Source organism: Engystomops pustulosus, chromosome 1, assembly GCF_040894005.1.
Source record: "Engystomops pustulosus chromosome 1, aEngPut4.maternal, whole genome shotgun sequence".
Taxonomy (NCBI): domain Eukaryota; kingdom Metazoa; phylum Chordata; class Amphibia; order Anura; family Leptodactylidae; genus Engystomops; species Engystomops pustulosus.
Window position 1 is genome coordinate 29,660,756 of NC_092411.1, and position 18,362 is coordinate 29,679,117.

General features: G+C 45.6%; 1 protein-coding gene across 5 annotated transcripts in view; it reads right to left on the bottom strand.

Annotated features, from left to right (window-relative positions):
• The window catches only part of PDE4D (phosphodiesterase 4D), a 595,186-nt gene that overhangs the window by 207,651 nt on the left and 369,173 nt on the right, over positions 1 to 18,362 (bottom strand). Inside the window, exon 2 of one of the 5 annotated variants that reach the window (XM_072136757.1) lies at positions 12,189 to 12,233. The exons of the other annotated variants lie outside the window; for them this stretch is intronic. Within the exon in view, the coding sequence (XP_071992858.1) occupies positions 12,189 to 12,233 (45 nt within the window). The remainder of the gene's footprint in view (positions 1 to 12,188; positions 12,234 to 18,362) is intronic. 5 annotated transcript variants of the gene reach the window in all.

Sequence of the window (18,362 nt, forward strand, 5' to 3'; positions counted from 1 at the left end):
ATATGAAGCAACACCCAACCATTCAGATAGCAATGCAATAAATGTTGCTTTATATATAAACTATGTTTTTACACTCCTTTAGGTTTAAACCTTGTCCCATTTTATCCCTTTCTTCAACACCCACTAGTGGTGAGGGTGACAGGAAAACCTCCATTTTTGCACAACAAGTGAAAGAAAAGATGCAAACCCATGGTTTGCCCCTATTTATAATGCAAAAGTTCCTTATTATGTATGTCCTAATAGCATAATTATACAGGCTGTCAGTCATGTGTATAGGAGTATCTCATACACACAGGCTGCAGGGGGAGCCAGCACCAGGAAGCACATAGAGGAGCCCTTACACCATTATACCTCACATCATTATATAGACTGTGAGTCATGTGTATAGGAGTATCTCATACACACAGGCTGCAGGGGCCGCCAGCACCAGGAAGCACATGGAGGAGACATTACATCATTATACCTCACTCCTATACACATGACTGACAGCCTGTATAATGATGTATCTCATACACACAGGCTGCAGGGGCCGCCAGCACCAGGAAGCACATGGAGGAGACATTACATCATTATACCTCACATCATTATACAGGCTGTCAGTCATGTGTATAGGAGTATCTCATACACACAGGCTGCAGGGGGTGCCAGCACCAGGAAGCACATAGAGGAGCCCTTACACCATTATACCTCACATCATTATATAGACTGTGAGTCATGTGTATAGGAGTATCTCATACACACAGGCTGCAGGGGGTGCCAGCACCAGGAAGCACATGGAGGAGCCATTACACCATTATACCTCACACCATTATACAGACTGGCAGTCATGTGTATAGGATTATCTCATACACACAGGCTGCAGGGGGTGCAAGCAGCAGGAAGCACATGGAGGAGCCATTACACCATTATACCTCACATCATTATACAGGCTGTCAGTCATGTGTATAGGAGTATCTCATACACACAGGCTGCAGGGGCCGCCAGCACCAGGAAGCACATGGAGGAGACATTACATCATTATACCTCACATCATTATACAGGCTGTCAGTCATGTGTATAGGAGTATCTCATACACACAGGCTGCAGGGGGTGCCAGCACCAGGAAGCACATAGAGGAGCCCTTACACCATTATACCTCACATCATTATATAGACTGTGAGTCATGTGTATAGGAGTATCTCATACACACAGGCTGCAGGGGGTGCCAGCACCAGGAAGCACATGGAGGAGCCATTACACCATTATACCTCACACCATTATACAGACTGGCAGTCATGTGTATAGGATTATCTCATACACACAGGCTGCAGGGGGTGCAAGCAGCAGGAAGCACATGGAGGAGCCATTACACCATTATACCTCACATCATTATACAGGCTGTCAGTCATGTGTATAGGAGTATCTCATACACACAGGCTGCAGGGGCCGCCAGCACCAGGAAGCACATGGAGGAGACATTACATCATTATACCTCACATCATTATACAGGCTGTCAGTCATGTGTATAGGAGTGTCGCATACACACAGGCTGCAGGGGGCACCAGCATCAGGAAGCACATGGAGGAGCCATTACACCATTATACCTCACATCATTATACAGGCTGTCAGTCAAGCACTGGGGTGTGGCTGTGCCTCCCACTCATGAATAAGCTGGACAGCTTGAATATGCTAATGACTCATTGGACATTTCACAGGTCATTTGCATACAGCTTTAGGACCTCATTGCTTAGGTTTACAGCCATGTATAGGGACAATGAAGGGATAGAGGCAATGCTTTCTAAAGGCAGTTTATGAAAATATATTTAGTTTCAGCGGTTAATTTGCCTGACGGGTTCTCTTTAAAGTTACTGTTTGTAATATAAAAAGTTAAACAACTTTCCAATTAACTTTTTGTATCAATTCCTCATGGTTTTCTAGATCTCTGCTTGCTGTTATTCTATAGAAAGCTTCTAAGTTTACATTCAATTCAAACCCTGACCATGGTCACACGGCTCGTTATAACCTACAGCTGTGATTACTCTCAGTGACATAACGAGCAATGCAAATTAGCTAAAAGAAGGGTGTCAGATAGTTACTGGGGCTCTATGGGAAGCTGCCACTAGCTGTACTTGGGGAAATGTGGTGACAGGTTCGCCTTAAAGGGGGTAAAAACTGGCAACAGGTTCTCTTTAAAGTCCTTTATGATAATACGGGGACCACAATTAGAAGTTGATACCACAATGATTTGTACCAAATTCTGAATTTGGCTCTACTGCATGTGTATCTGTATTTTGTCATTGAGCTAGAACATAAACACTTAGACACATCCTACGTTATCCGGCATATCACTCATTATCTGAAGTAGATGCGGCGGAGCGGGAACAGACGTTCCATTACTAACTACAGGGTCTGGCTACCACTTGACCTCACCAAGACCAGAAAATCTAAAATTCAATTCGACACATCACAGATTCACATTTAAGGGAAAAAAATAGAAAACTCTATCACTGGACTACAGCAGAATCCAAGGAATGAATGATGGGATATGATGCCCCAGCCAGATAATCTCAAGATGGTAAGAGCAGAGTCAAGTGGTGAAGGATCATAAAAAGATCCAATGGATAATGGGAAATGACAACCTTCGCTGGCCACTTGTATGCCGTCTGTTCATTTCTGTAATTTGATGTTTCCTTAGAGGGATGTTCCTTGATATTTTTGCTTTCAAGATGAAACTGCATGGACTGTACCACACAGACTGTGCACAGGAGGAACATAAACTCCTATCACATTTACTGTTGATATAAAACAATATGATGTAAACTAAGCATCCATGACTGTATACTTATAGGGGATTATTTACTAAGGGTCCAGCGGCCGCATTTGCGTCGGTTTTCCGACGTTTTCGGGGATCGGGGATCGGGGAGCTGGGACAGGGATTTAGAAGGGGATTGTGTTGCATGGGATCGGATTTTGGCGCATCGGCGCTGGCTTTTATGTGAGAGAAATAGGGGGACGGGCCGTTGGACGATCCAACGGATTCGGACTGAGCGCGGGATTTAACTTAAAAATTGTGTCGCAAGTACAAGCACTTACATGCACCAGGAAGAAGAAGGTGAACTCCGGCGGACCTGAGAAGGGAGCGACACATGCAGCATATCAGGCGCACGATGTAAGTGAATCGTGGCAAAGTTCCTTCTCGTCGGACACTCCGGATTGGGGATCGTGCAGGACCGGGTAAGTAAATGCGTCCCATAGTCTTATATTATATAGAATACATTATATGGTAGAAATGGTTGACTCTAGCTGCCCATGTAATGCTGTGCTGAGACATCATAGGAATGATGGTAGATCACAGATTACTCTGAGAATCAATATGGAGTCTCATCAGAGCAGACAGGTGGTGAAGAGGTGCAGGGAAGAAATTATTTTTTCTTTTTAGAGTTCTCCTTTCAAACCCGGTTTTGTTGCATTGTGGGCCAGAGACCTTTGTTAACCACGTGGTCACCTCAATTTTTTCTAGTAGTAAATGTGTATCTTGTAATGTGCACATGTCCAGGTGATCACAAGTACCACCTGGGTCATGCAAATAGTATAAACATACTGTAGTCTCAGCATTCATTATGATCCGTACATATAATAAGGCATTATGCTACATAGGTGCCACATATGGTCGCACTGATTGAAAAAACTTAGAATTGTAGTCATGAAAAGACCCATATACAGTATATATAGCACTTAGTGGAGCCTGTAGGGAAGCATATGACTCAGTAGTAGGGAGCTGAGCCTATAAAAACTGTGGCCACAAGTGGCTGGACCAGGGTGGATTGAGGAATTCCCAGGACAGGGTATAACAAGCTGATCATGAGGGTCCAACTGTTTTGAGCCCCCAATCACAAGAACGAGACCCCCAGCAATCCGGGGGTCCTGTTTTCACTAAGTGGTGTAGTGGTCAAGCATGCGTCCTACCATTTCATTCAGTAGTATGACAGTGTTGGAAATATCTGAGCTATCGCACAGACAGTGAATGTGAGTGCCTGTGATACCTGAGCGCTGCACTCAGTAATAGGCGATACCCTCATAATATTGAATGGACCAGCAGGACACATTCTTGTCCAACCCCTTTAAAATCCACCTAAATTGAGTTGTCTGCCAAAACTTCATTCCGATCAAGTATATAGGACTAATTTTTAATCTCATAGATTTCAGAAACAAATCCTCCACATGTGAAGTTCCCCGTCTGTCTTCTGCATTTCTCTAGAGGAAAAACTGCTTTGTTCCAGGGGATTCGTCGCCAAGAACTCATGATTTTCACATTATTGTCTATTTTTAAACCTCAATGCCATGCTGGATCTTCTCAACCTCATGATGAAAGACAACAGAGAAGTTGCTGTTTACACTCTTCACGATTTGCATATTTTTGTTCACTTTGCCAAAATCTTGTCTGTTCTTTGCACAGTTTACAGTTGCTTTTGGTAAATGGCTTTGTCTTTTTTTGTGAAATTGTCTGCTATCAGGGGATGGTATGTGCTGTGCAATGCAGGGGGTGAAACCCCATATAAACTAAATTCTGCCTCACAGCCCAGAGTTTCTCAACAATCACATCCAATTTAGATGGCCCCGAATGAGCGAAACACATCATAACAACACATATTATCTCCACATTTGTTACAATGTATCAGTGTAGGTTTCATTGATCGGTCTGGGGCCTGTTTAGCTCACATAGGAACTCTCAAAGCTCAGATGTCAAGTGTGTCATTGTGTGTTATATCCATCTCATCATCTCTCATCTCTGATCTGTCTCATTTCTCTTTTTGGGTGTCAGATACTAGTGGATATTCAGTAGCTAAATGAAAGTGTAGATAAACTTGTACCCTGATAATCTAAGCACATTGTCAGCACACAACATCTCATAGCACTAAAGGAATCATGAATTGTCTGCTTGGAGAGTCCCTGCTCACACTCTGGAATCTTACACTGATCATCACTGTAAAATTGTAAAGTAAGAGGTTAAATATAATCTTTATTGTATAAACATCACTAGGGGATTGGGCAAACACCTTTAAGGATCATGCTTGTTTTACACAATGCTATAAAAAAAAACTTATTATACAACTTGTTGTTGTTATCTGCATTTTAGAAGTTTTCCCTCTATCTCAAATTATTACCAGGCCTTGTGGATGGAGACTAGCAGCTATGATGTCTCCTATACACTGCATAACAGTAACATGTGATTTGTATTGATGTTTACAAAGCTCTTGGGGTAAGATAGAAACTTCCTACTTAGCTCCAGTTGCCCACCAACTCCTGTCCATTACATCCCACTCTACCCACTACTAGCCTCTTTATAGACTACTAATCTTATATCTATACACTAGCTGGTGTGATGGCTCCTATACATTCAAAAGGTAGAAGAGAATCTGCTCCATATGCCTCACACCCTTAAATACTGTCAAGGAAGTTCTGAGTTCACATTACATTTAATGAATACGCTTGGCGCATATATATCGGGAAAGCTCCCAACGGCTACACTGAACATATACATTGACATATAGTAGCAGACGGAGACATAGTTGACTACTTTTTCCACCAAAAAACCAGGATGAAAAGACGTAGCTCAGCTGCCTCCTGCTGAGTGATGTATATGTGCAGCCGAAGAGAATATAAGGCTATGGGGAGCTGATGCAGAGTATTGCGTCCCTTCTACAGCCTTGCCGAGCAGATACATCGCTCACCATAAGGATGGGTAACGGGTGATGTCACTGTCCATCACTGGGAAAACGCCCCATACATCTGCAGCAGCCAATCACCGGCGGCAGCCGATGAACACTCCTTCCCCCCGATTTCAAGGGCGATGTATCCCACCATATAAGCATAGAGTAGGATACGTCTGTGCCATATGTTGTATGGACGCATCAGAATCCCCCTGACGTTTTTTTACAATGTATGGCAAATAATGTGATGTGAACCCAGCCTTAGAAAGAAACTTCCTATTTGACTCTGACATCACATCAGCTCCAGTCCACTCCCCCCTCTTCTCCCTAGACTTCTATGTCATCTAATATCTAAAAAGATTTGCAGTTTCTCTATTTTATTTAAAGTTGGATAAAAAGTTACTGACCATCTAAAATAAATTGCATTGTTTCAAAACAATCTAAACCTACAAGTAATTCGATTTCTACAACTATATGCAACGCTCAAGATGCAACCAAGACGAACAGCAGATCCTAGGTCAGGCAGATTATCCAGTATATAAAGGTGTTTTTCCCCTACAGCTGGGAGGGAATTGCTATTCATGCAGCTCCCTACTATAACAATACTCCCCAATACTCCTGCTGCCACATTGGGGGGCATTTATTATGGCCGTTCAAATGGAAAACTGGCGGTGTTATTTTTTCCCTTTCTGCGCCTCTTGTACCTAAATTTATAAAGTGTCGGCACCATAATATTGGTGCCTTGTTCTATTTTTGGCCGCAAAATTTTGCCGCTGTTGGAAATCCACCAGTCTTCTGGCGCTTCTATTTTTCCAACACATTTTTTGGTGCTTTTTGTGGGGCAAAAAGAGAGCAGCTAAATGCTAGAGTCTATGGCAGTGGTGGCGAACCTATGGCACTGGTGCCAGAGGTGGCACTCGGAGCCCTTTCTGTGGGCATTAAGGCCATCACCAGAGATGACTCCAGGTATCTTCCTGCAGTCCCAGACAGCCCAGGACTTGCTGTGCACAGAGATATTTTAACGTGACAGCTCTACCTGGGACTACTGGAGGAGTGGGAAGTTGTGGACAGATCTGGATTATCATTGTAGCTCCTGCTCTGGCCCTGACAATTCTTTCTGTTTATGGGACCCTGGAGCAAAGCTGCAATGATCATCCAAATTTCTTTTATTTTTTTGCTTTATTGGTTTCCTCAGGGTGCGATTATGAATATAAGATGTGACAGCAAGGGGTATAAAACACAAATTAAATTTCTCTGTTGGCACTTTGCGATAAATAAGTGGGTTTTGGTTGTAGTTTGGACACTCGGTCACTAAAAGGTTCGCCATCACTGGTCTAGGGGGATCTAAACCTTTCATTCCGTGTGCCAATTCATTAATCCCACAAACTTATATCCCACTGCGAACACCACCCTGCGCCAAAAATACTAAATGCCTCTGATTGTATTTATAACCTGTGGTCTAACGAATCCATTATCTATGATAATTCTGCCATTTGTGAGGAGCGGAGGTCTCCTACAAGGAGCCCTGATGTCTATCAGTTAAACAAGTCGCTGTTCCCAGGCTCCCTGATGCAATCCTTCTGATTTCTACCTCGTAGACATAACACACATTCTGAGCTGCATGTACAAGGCTTAAAACATTTCTCATCCTTCCCAGAATAGAAGAAAATAACATCCAAACAAAACAAACACTTGTCTTCTGGTGCTTTTAAAGTAATGGCTTCCCTGCCAATTAGGTTTTGAGGTCTACATTGTGTGCACGGTATAATACACACTTAGGCCCCTCTCACATGAACACTGGGCGGACCGATTTATGGCCGCACAATTTGCAGGCGGATAGAGGCCTATGGCGCCCGCCACAGTATGGTCAGCACACATGTGTCACCGTAACAAAGATGGGCAAAAGATTGGGCATGCTATATCTTTTCTAAAACGTAAGGCTGGGCACCATGTGTCACTATGGAGAGGGGAGGCGTGCGCAGTGCCGCTACAGCCTGCAAACATTCACAACTGAGTATTTGCAAGTTTTGACGCAAAACTAAACCAGGTTGGGCCTAGCAAAATTTTGATGATGGTGCAGCTGTCCGACAGATACATCAGGAGGTCTGAGCCTCTTCATGTATCCGCCATGGGAGGTGTGCTGTGCGTATGAGTGCTGGTTATGATAATCCAGCCTGGAGCCCGGGGACCCCCATTCTACGGATTGTTGGGGTCCGTTCTCTTGATCGGTGGGGATCCCAACAGTCGGACCATCACCTTGTTATTGAGTAACATTAAAGGGGTGTTCTCGTCTGGGCAGTCACATTCTGTTTCATTAATCTGCCATATATAAACATTTCTTCAATTTTTACCTGTGTGAAGATAATTTCTCATAAATGTAGTGATATGGTCCCTTAGAAACAAGACTGACTCCTTGGATACGACCACCTCTGCTGGAGGGATTGCACAAAGAAACAAAAGTTTTTGTATATGAAATTTCCAGGAGTTACTGCAGATCCCACAGCCGTCCTGTGGTAATGATCGCTGAATCCAGGTGGTCAGACAGGGCTCTATAGCGCAAGTCTCACCACCGCTGCCAAAATGGGAGGTGGTCGTATCCGAGGAAGCTATCTCATTTCTAAGGGAAAACATTACTACATTTATGAGAAATTATCTTCACACAGGAACATTTTTTTTAATAACATCCAATTGAAAATTTTTTTTAAATTAAATGTAAATGCCTAGATGGGAATACCCCTTTAATCTTATTAGAAAGTACAAGACAATGTGGAAAATTAATTCCCTGCAGAGCAAAACAGCAAACTTAATATTTAGAGGATATTCTGGTAATATTCTGAGAATGTCGGAGGGAATATATTCTTTTTTTAGGATTTTAAAAACAGATTTTGAACCCTCATTTATTAATGGGAGTTCACAAAATCAAATCTGAAATGAACTCTCATTGAAATGAATGGGAAGCAGATTCTGTGGAGCTTTGTCAATGTCATAATTCCCTGAGTGAACTGGGCCTAACAAGTCTCACTTATCGACTGTATGGTGGATGCTTCCTGGATTGGTAGATGGATGGAGGTCCAAATGGTGGGACCTCCAAGTGATCATGCATGGTGGTCAGGCTGCTCAGGACAGCATTACACCCTACAACTCTTGCGTTATATTTGGTTTCTCTTTAATATTCCCATTGTGATGGATGGAGCCGCAGTGTCTGCACTCGAGAATGTGGATCCATTCTAACGTGGTGGTTGGGACGATCCCGTTCCTTGTGTTGGGTGGAGTTCATCGCAGATGTAATGTGAATTCAAGGAAACTTGGAGACCCCAATGTTATTTTCAGTCTTGATCTAGCATTCAGGTCCTGTCCAATTTACAAGGTTTCCTTTTTATTTAATAGTTATTACTGGAATACACCTCTAAAGGGGTTGTCCATCTATTAGCCACATATGGGACATGCCTATACTGATTGCTGTATTTGTGTATGTACGTGGGTAATGTATCTGACACCAGACTGATGTTTTAGGTAATTAGATGCCAATTTCCCTATTTTTAGAAACAAACCTCCATTACTAGAAATGTCCCAGCCGAGATAAACAAGTGCCTGAATAACGTGACTGACATCAGCGATTACAGCTAATCACTACAGAAAATGTCAGGGCCCTTATCTCTCGGCTCACTAAAAGTCGCCTGCATCTGGCATTCAATGCTATGTAGTGCAGGGCTCCGGCTGTGTTCATCTGCTATGTATGAGCCACATAGTTCTGTAACTATTTATAGGGGTCGGGGCAGCCTGTCATGGGACTCCGAGTAAACAGGTCATTCATGTCACAACAGCAACACCGGCCAAATGCTGCATTTATTATTGTATGGCAAAAAGTTATCGGCTCCATGGATTGTGCTCTGTGATTTTGCATTAGAAAATCAATATTTTATCATTTTTTTTTTATTGCTCCCTGTTCAACATTATAGAAAAGCAAAAAAAAATACTTATTATTTAAATATGGACAAATATGTAAGTTATCTATAAAAAGGTGATCGGTGCAAGTCCAACTGCTGGGACCCCTACTGATCATGAGAACGGGCCCCTGCAATCCGGAGTCCGGGAGGGGGAGCATTCATCATGCCGCTCCATTATATTCTGTGGGCGTGTCTGTGGCAGGGAGCATGCTCGCCCTTTTGCTCCACCCATTGTTGAAACCAGGATCCCCATATTCTGGATTGTGGGGTCCCATTCTCTTGATCAGTGGGGGTTTCAGCTCTTGGACCCTTACCAATCGCCTTGTTATTCCCTATCCACAGAATAATAATAATAATAATAATACCATATATACTCAAGTATAAGCCTAGTTTTTCAGCTCAAAAAATGTGCTGAAAACCCAAACTTGGCTTATACTCGAGTAAAAAAAATATAGGTTTTACCAGGTTTTTGTGGTAAAATTAGCGGCCTCTGCTTATACTTGAGTCGGCTTATACTCGAGTATATACGGTAATTCTTTATTTATATAGCGCACACAGATTACGCAGCGCTGCACAAAGCATGTCGAATAGGGGATAACTTGTAAACTTGGGGCAATCCCTTTATCTAAATCTAAATGTAAATGTGTTACAGTTTATTGCATTCGATCCACGGATACATCTCTAGATGGTTACCGCATCACAACATACTGTAGTATGCACAGGATTCTATACTTTTATATATATTTTTACAGATTCCCAAATAATTGCTCGGACTGGCTCATATGTGAATAGGCAAAACTCCCCATGCCCTGAATCAGTGGTACATAGCAGAATACTCTCACTATACTTCATACAGATATCCGACTCATAGAGCTTAATTTGAGTAAATGAATGAGCCAGTCAGCAAGTTACTGACAGGGACCCTATAATGGTCTGGTTTCTTCCCCTTTAAAACTTTTAGATTTTTTATATAACAAGTACAACAGAGAAATGGACATGTTTTTGTCTGGATTCAGTAGTTGATTTCACAGAGGATCTGCTGCCAATTCACAGCAGAAAATGGATATACAGGCGGTCCTCTACTTAAGAACACCCGACTTACAGACGACTCCTAGTTACAAACGTACCTCTGGATGTTGGTAATTTACTGTACTTTAGTCCTAGGCTACAATAAACAACTATAACAGTTATCAAAGGTGACAATCCAACATTTTTAAAATTCAGTTGTGACCGAGACCAAAAAAATTTGGTTGGGGTTACAATTATAAACTATACACTTCCGACTCACATACAAAATTCAACTGCTTGTACTGCTCATTTTAAAATCTTTAGCTCATGTCAAACAATTTCTCATTTTGTGCACAGTATCCGTGTAAATGCTTTTTCTGACCCATATGCAGGTGCTTCCGCACTTACTCGAACGTTTTGGAAAATCCTACCAAAGTACATAATGCAACCTCTCAGCTGTCAGTGAAGAAACACCAAGCTGGGCCAAGGGTCAGGGGACATCCATTTTGGAGAAAAGTGCATATCTCAGATAGGGGCAGATTAAGACTGCCTTGGGCCCGGGCTGTATGAATATTATATGAATATTATTTGGTACTAGAATCAAGTTTCTTGGGGAATGGAGGATAAATCTGTGGTTTTAGGACCTTTGGAGGACTTTCAAATGTCCTGAAATGGCTCTTGTATACATTGTGTACTTGTCTAGAGCAGGGACAGATGTACAAGGAATTCAGGGGTGAAAATCCTTTTCAGTATAAAATTTGGTGGGTGGTTTGAGTGGCCATGGACCCCGCAGAAGGCTTGGGCCCTGGTCTACCACCTAAACTGCCTGTGTTATAGTCCACCACTGGTCCGGAGGCTAGAAAACAAGGCTAGAAAACAACACTAGTCCCTGAGTTTTGTCTGATTTTGCAGCTCTGCCCTATTGAAGTGAATGGATCTTATCTGAAGTACTACATAAAGGCATGTTTTTCTAACCAGCAATATCCCATTTAAGGCATTATTTATCTGTTCAGGACTAGTCAGCAGTGGAATAAGTATAGCGGGTAAGTTGGTCGTAGTTGTATCTTGTCCCATAATGCAGGGAAGACCCACAGGTCACTGTACAAAACTTTGATTTCCTTTGACAAGTCAAAATAAAGCATCATAAATTCTTCAACCTTAATCTGTGCACTAGAATTTATGACACAAACTACCAAAAATGACCCCCTCCCCCCTTAGGAGAACCATTACCATATTAATTTAGGCTATAGAGTAATATGCAGCTGTAAGGGTTACAGTATTCCCCTTTTACTCCATTTCTGCTACTTCAGAGAAGATGTAACCGGATATGACACTCCGTACAGCTGGAATACATACAATATTATAGAAGCCTCTATTATTCAAAGGGCTGAGCTGCAAAGCATACAAAGCATCATGGGAGTAAATAATATCCCAAATTAAGTAATTTCACTAAGCCCCACATCCTCTAAACAAGAATATGACAACAGACTACACACACCACAGTAGAAGGGGATGAAGACTACAATACTATATATGTTCTTACCAGGCTCCTGAAGAAGGCTTGAGTGAACTGTACACACAATTATAGCTAAATAATAAAAAAATACAACATACAAAAGGCTTCAAAAAGTTAAATGTATTACATGTTATATTCAACTTATGAACAGATAACAAATGCAGTTTTTTATTTAAGCAACAGACCACATACCACTACTTAAAGGGGTTTTCTGGGAAAAATAATTTCTTATCATTGTGTGATTGGTGGTTTTGCTCTCTCGGTGGGGGCTAATGTATCCTGTGGTTGCCCTATTCCATCTGGTGCTTTCTTGCTCTGTGTTTAAACTGTCCCAATAGTCTGATATTTTTTATGAATTTTTTGCATTTGAACATGACTAAAAATTGAGATTTTCAGAAAAACTCCCAACTCTTTTTGGCTTTTTGTGATTGATGGGAGTCTGATATCCTGAGACTCTCTGAGCCTATGGTAGAAATGTATTGCTCCATGCAAGATCTGAGCTTACCATCGACTCTACAAGTATTCATTATATTATCTAAGGGACAGGATAAAACTGCTACCCCTGCACACCCCAAAACTACAGCCCCAGGGCACATGTAAACTAGGAACTGCAGCATATAAAACAGAAGCTGTTCGGCGGGGATATCTAGGACACTGGAAGGGGTTTCCATCAAAACCAAAATACATTGAAAAGTGGGCTCCAGTAGCATAGTATTAAAATTGTACTTACAGTACTTGTACAGGTCCCCACCACACCCCACTTCCCGTGTGTCTCCCCAAACCATAAAAATACTGAGGTGGTAATGCGTCTATTGTTATTATTTGTTTTATGCTGTTATAGCTAAACAGCAATAAAATTGGTTGGAACTGTGGGTTAGTGGTTAGCATTACAGCCTTGCAGCGCTGGGAACCTGGGTTCTAACCCCAGGGTCAACATCGTCAAAGAGTTTTTATGTTTTGCGTGGGTTTCCTCCGGGTCCTCCGTTTTCCTCCCACACTCCAAAACATACTGGTAGGTTGATTAGATTGTGAGCCCCATTGGGGACAGGGACTGATTTAGCAAACTCTGTGCAGCGCTGCGTAATCTGTGTGCGCTATATATAAAAAAATATTTTTATTATTAATTAGAGGAGTGGTAGTTCAGTGGTGACTGGAAACGGATGAGGAGTAGAAGATATACAAGGAGTTTTAAGTATAATCTTATCATATTACAAGACCCCAAACAGATCCCTTTTCAGCATAATATACTATTATCTTTGGGGATTCGGTGGTCCCTGGCTATGGCCTAGCTGGCAGCTTCTTGTCAACAATGCACAATCTTTACGGACAGGGCCGGATTATAGGCGGGGCTCCCCACCATCTTGCCCCCCCAGGGGGCCCCCACCAGATCACCCCCCCTGGGCCATGGCTCCTCTGCCGCCACCTCCCAGAGCTGTCCGCCCGACCACGACACAGGTGACCGCCTCCCCGCATGGCCGAGGCGTCTGCCCCCCGCACAGGTTCCCACCTCCCTGCCCGCCCAACTCGCTGCATGGTTACGCCTCCCCGCCCGCTCGTAACCCCGCTCGCGCTCGTCCTCCCCAGCCCGAACAAGCGGCCGTCCTCCGCAACCCCCCCTCCCCCGCCTGAACAAGCGGTCGCCCTCCGCTCCCCAACCCCCCCAGAAATGTGGCCGTCCTCCGCTCCCCAACCCCCCCAGAAATGCGGCTGTCCTCCGCTCCCCCCCCCACCAGCGGAACAAGCGCCCTTCCTCCACTCCAAACCCCCCACCCGCGCCCGAACAAGCGCCCGTCCTCCGCTCCTCGCACCCCCCCCCCCTCCAGCAGCGGATCAAGCGGCCTTCCTCCGCTCGCATCCACCACATCGCCCCCCCCCCCCCCCCCCCCGCTGTAAGAAGCGTTCATCCTCCGCTCCTCCTCCCCCCCGGCGGAACAAGAAGCAGCGGTCGCCCTCCGCTCTCCCTACACCCCCCCCCCCCCCCGGCAGAACAAGCAGCTGCCGTCCATCCTCCCCCCGGCGGAACAAGCAGCAGCGACCGTCCTCCGCTCTCCCCCCCCCCTTCCCCCGGCAGAACAAGCAGCTGCCGTCCTCCGCTCCCCCCCCCCCCGCGGAACAAGCGGCTGACCTCCGCTCCTACTACCCGGCCGAACATCCAAACCAGCAACCGACCGACCCCCCACGCCGAAGACCCGCCTGACCCGACAGCCAGTCATCCTAAAAGGGTAGGTATACACTACATATGTATTTATCTGTGTTTATATATGATGTATATACTGTGTATATGTGTATAAATGCATCTACTGTGTGTATATATGCATCTACTGTCTATATATGTATATACTATGTATATGTGTATATATGCATCTACTGTGTATATGTGTATATGTGTATATATGTATATACTGTGTATATGTGTATATGCATCTACTGTCTATGTTTGTATATACTGTGTATATGTGTATATATGCATCTACTGTGTATATGTGTATATACTGTGTATATGTGTATACATGCATCTACTGTCTATATATGTATATACTGTGTATATATGCATCTACTGTCTATATATGTATATACTGTTTTTATACACGCATATATTTGTATAAGCATATATATGTGCAGATTTAAAAAAATATATATATATATGATGTATGTTTACATGCTGTGTATGTGGTATGTATGTATATGCTCCGTATACTGAATGTGTGTGTATTTCCCGTATGTCTGTGAAAATGCTGTATATACTGAATGTGTGTGTATTTGCTGTATGTGTGTATATTGGGGGCGAGGCAGCTGTATGTAGGTGTGTTACTGGAGAGGCATGTGTATGTAGCTGTGTTACTGGGGATGAGACGGCTGTATGTAGCTGTGTTACTGGGGATGAGGCGGCTGTATGTAGCTGTGTTACTGGGGATGAGACGGCTGTATGTAGCTGTGTTACTGGGGGTGAGGCGGCTGTATGTAGCTGTGTTACTGGGGATGAGGCGGCTGTATGTAGCTGTGTTACTGGGGATGAGGCGGCTGTATGTAGCTGTGTTACTGGAGAGGCATGTGTATGTAGCTGTGTTACTGGGGGGTGAGGCGGCTGTATGTAGCTGTGTTACTGGAGAGGCATGTGTATGTAGCGGTGTTACTGGGGATGAGGTGGCTGTATGTAGCTGTGTTACTGGGGATGAGGCGGCTGTATGTAGCTGTGTTACTGGGGGTGAGGTGGCTGTATGTAGCTGTGTTACTGGGGATGAGGCGGCTGTATGTAGCTGTAATACTGGGGGTGAGGCGGCTGTATGTAGCTGTGTTACTGGGGGTGAGGGGGCCGTATGTAGCTGTGTTACTGGGGGGCGAGGCGGCTGTATGTAGCTGTGTTACTGTGAGCGAGGCGGCTGTATGTAGCTGTGTTACTGGTGAGGCGGCTGTAATGTAGCTGTGTTACTGGGGGCGAGGCGGCTGTATGTAGCTGTGTTACTGGTGAGGCGGCTGTAATGTAGCTGTGTTACTGGGGGCGAGGCGGCTGTATGTAGATGTGTTACTGGGGATGAGGCGGCTGTATGTAGCTGTGTTACTGGTGATGCGGCTGTATGTAGCTGTGTTACTGGGGGCGAGGCGGCTGTATGTAGCTGTGTTACTGGGGGCGAGGCGGCTGTATGTAGCTGTGTTACTAGGGGTGAGGCGGCTGTATGTAGGTGTGTTACTGGGGGCGAGGCGGCTGTATGTAGGTGTGTTACTGGGGGCGAGGTGGCTGTATGTAGGTGTGTTACTGGGGGCGAGGTGGCTGTATGTAGCTGTGTTACTGGGGGCGAGGCGGCTGTATGTAGCTGTGTTACTGGGGATGAGGCGGCTGTATGTAGCTGTGTTACTGGGGGTGATGCGGCTGTATGTAGCTGCGTTACTGGGGGTGATGCGGCTGTATGTAGCTGTGTTACTGGGGGTGATGCGGCTGTATGTAGCTGTGTTACTGGGGGTGATGCCGCTGTATGTAGCTTTGTTACTGGGGGTGATGCGGCTGTATGTAGCTGTGTTACTGGGGGTGATGCCGCTGTATGTAGCTGTGTTACTGGGGGTGATGCCGCTGTATGTAGCTGTGTTACTGGGGGCGAGGTGGCTGTATGTAGCTGTGTTACTGGGGGCGAGGCGGCTGTATGTAGCTGTGTTACTGGGGGTGATGCGGCTGTATGTAGCTGTGTTACTGGGGGTGATGCGGCTGTATGTAGCTGTGTTACTGGGGGTGATGCGGCTGTATGTAGCTGTGTTACTGGGGGTGATGCGGCTGTATGTAGCTGTGTTACTGGGGGTGATGCGGCTGTATGTAGCTGTGTTACTGGGGGTGATGCGGCTGTATGTAGCTGTGTTACTCGGGGTGAGGCGGCTGTATGTAGCTGTGTTACTGGGGGCGTTGCGTCTGTATGTAGCTGTGTTACTGGGGGTGAGGCGGCTGTATGTAGCTGTGTTACTGGGGGTGAGGCGGCTGTATGTAGATGTGTTACTATGGATGAAGTGGCTGTATGTAGCTGTGTTACTACGGATGAGGCGGCTGTATGTAGCTGTGTTAATATGGATGAGACGGCTGTATGTAGCTGTGTTACTGGGGGTGAGGCAGCTGTATGTAGCTGTGTTACTGGCGAGGCGGCTGTATGTAGCTGTGTTACTGGGGGTGAGGCGGCTGTATGTAGCTGAGTGACTGGGGGTGAGGCGGCTGTATGTAGCTGTGTTACTGGGGGCGAGGCGGCTGTATGTAGCTGTGCTACTGGGGGTGAGGCGGCTGTATGTAGCTGTGTTACTGGGGATGAGGTGGCTGTATGTAGCTGTGTTACTGGGGATGAGGCGGCTGTATGTAGCTGTGTTACTGGGGGTGAGGTGGCTGTATGTAGCTGTGTTACTGGGGATGAGGCGGCTGTATGTAGCTGTAATACTGGGGGTGAGGCGGCTGTATGTAGCTGTGTTACTGGGGGTGAGGGGGCCGTATGTAGCTGTGTTACTGGGGGGCGAGGCGGCTGTATGTAGCTGTGTTACTGTGAGCGAGGCGGCTGTATGTAGCTGTGTTACTGGTGAGGCGGCTGTAATGTAGCTGTGTTACTGGGGGCGAGGCGGCTGTATGTAGCTGTGTTACTGGTGAGGCGGCTGTAATGTAGCTGTGTTACTGGGGGCGAGGCGGCTGTATGTAGATGTGTTACTGGGGATGAGGCGGCTGTATGTAGCTGTGTTACTGGTGATGCGGCTGTATGTAGCTGTGTTACTGGGGGCGAGGCGGCTGTATGTAGCTGTGTTACTGGGGGCGAGGCGGCTGTATGTAGCTGTGTTACTAGGGGTGAGGCGGCTGTATGTAGGTGTGTTACTGGGGGCGAGGTGGCTGTATGTAGCTGTGTTACTGGGGGCGAGGCGGCTGTATGTAGCTGTGTTACTGGGGGTGATGCGGCTGTATGTAGCTGTGTTACTGGGGGTGATGCGGCTGTATGTAGCTGTGTTACTGGGGATGAGGCGGCTGTATGTAGCTGTGTTACTGGGGATGAGGCGGCTGTATGTAGCTGTGTTACTGGGGGTGATGCGGCTGTATGTAGCTGTGTTACTGGGGGTGATGCGGCTGTATGTAGCTGTGTTACTGGGGGTGATGCGGCTGTATGTAGCTGTGTTACTGGGGGTGATGCCGCTGTATGTAGCTGTGTTACTGGGGGTGATGCGGCTGTATGTAGCTGTGTTACTGGGGGTGATGCCGCTGTATGTAGCTGTGTTACTGGGGGTGATGCCGCTGTATGTAGCTGTGTTACTGGGGGCGAGGTGGCTGTATGTAGCTGTGTTACTGGGGGCGAGGCGGCTGTATGTAGCTGTGTTACTGGGGGTGATGCGGCTGTATGTAGCTGTGTTACTGGGGGTGATGCGGCTGTATGTAGCTGTGTTACTGGGGGTGATGCGGCTGTATGTAGCTGTGTTACTGGGGGTGATGCGGCTGTATGTAGCTGTGTTACTGGGGGTGATGCGGCTGTATGTAGCTGTGTTACTGGGGGTGATGCGGCTGTATGTAGCTGTGTTACTCGGGGTGAGGCGGCTGTATGTAGCTGTGTTACTGGGGGCGTTGCGTCTGTATGTAGCTGTGTTACTGGGGGTGAGGCGGCTGTATGTAGCTGTGTTACTGGGGGTGAGGCGGCTGTATGTAGATGTGTTACTACGGATGAAGTGGCTGTATGTAGCTGTGTTACTACGGATGAGGCG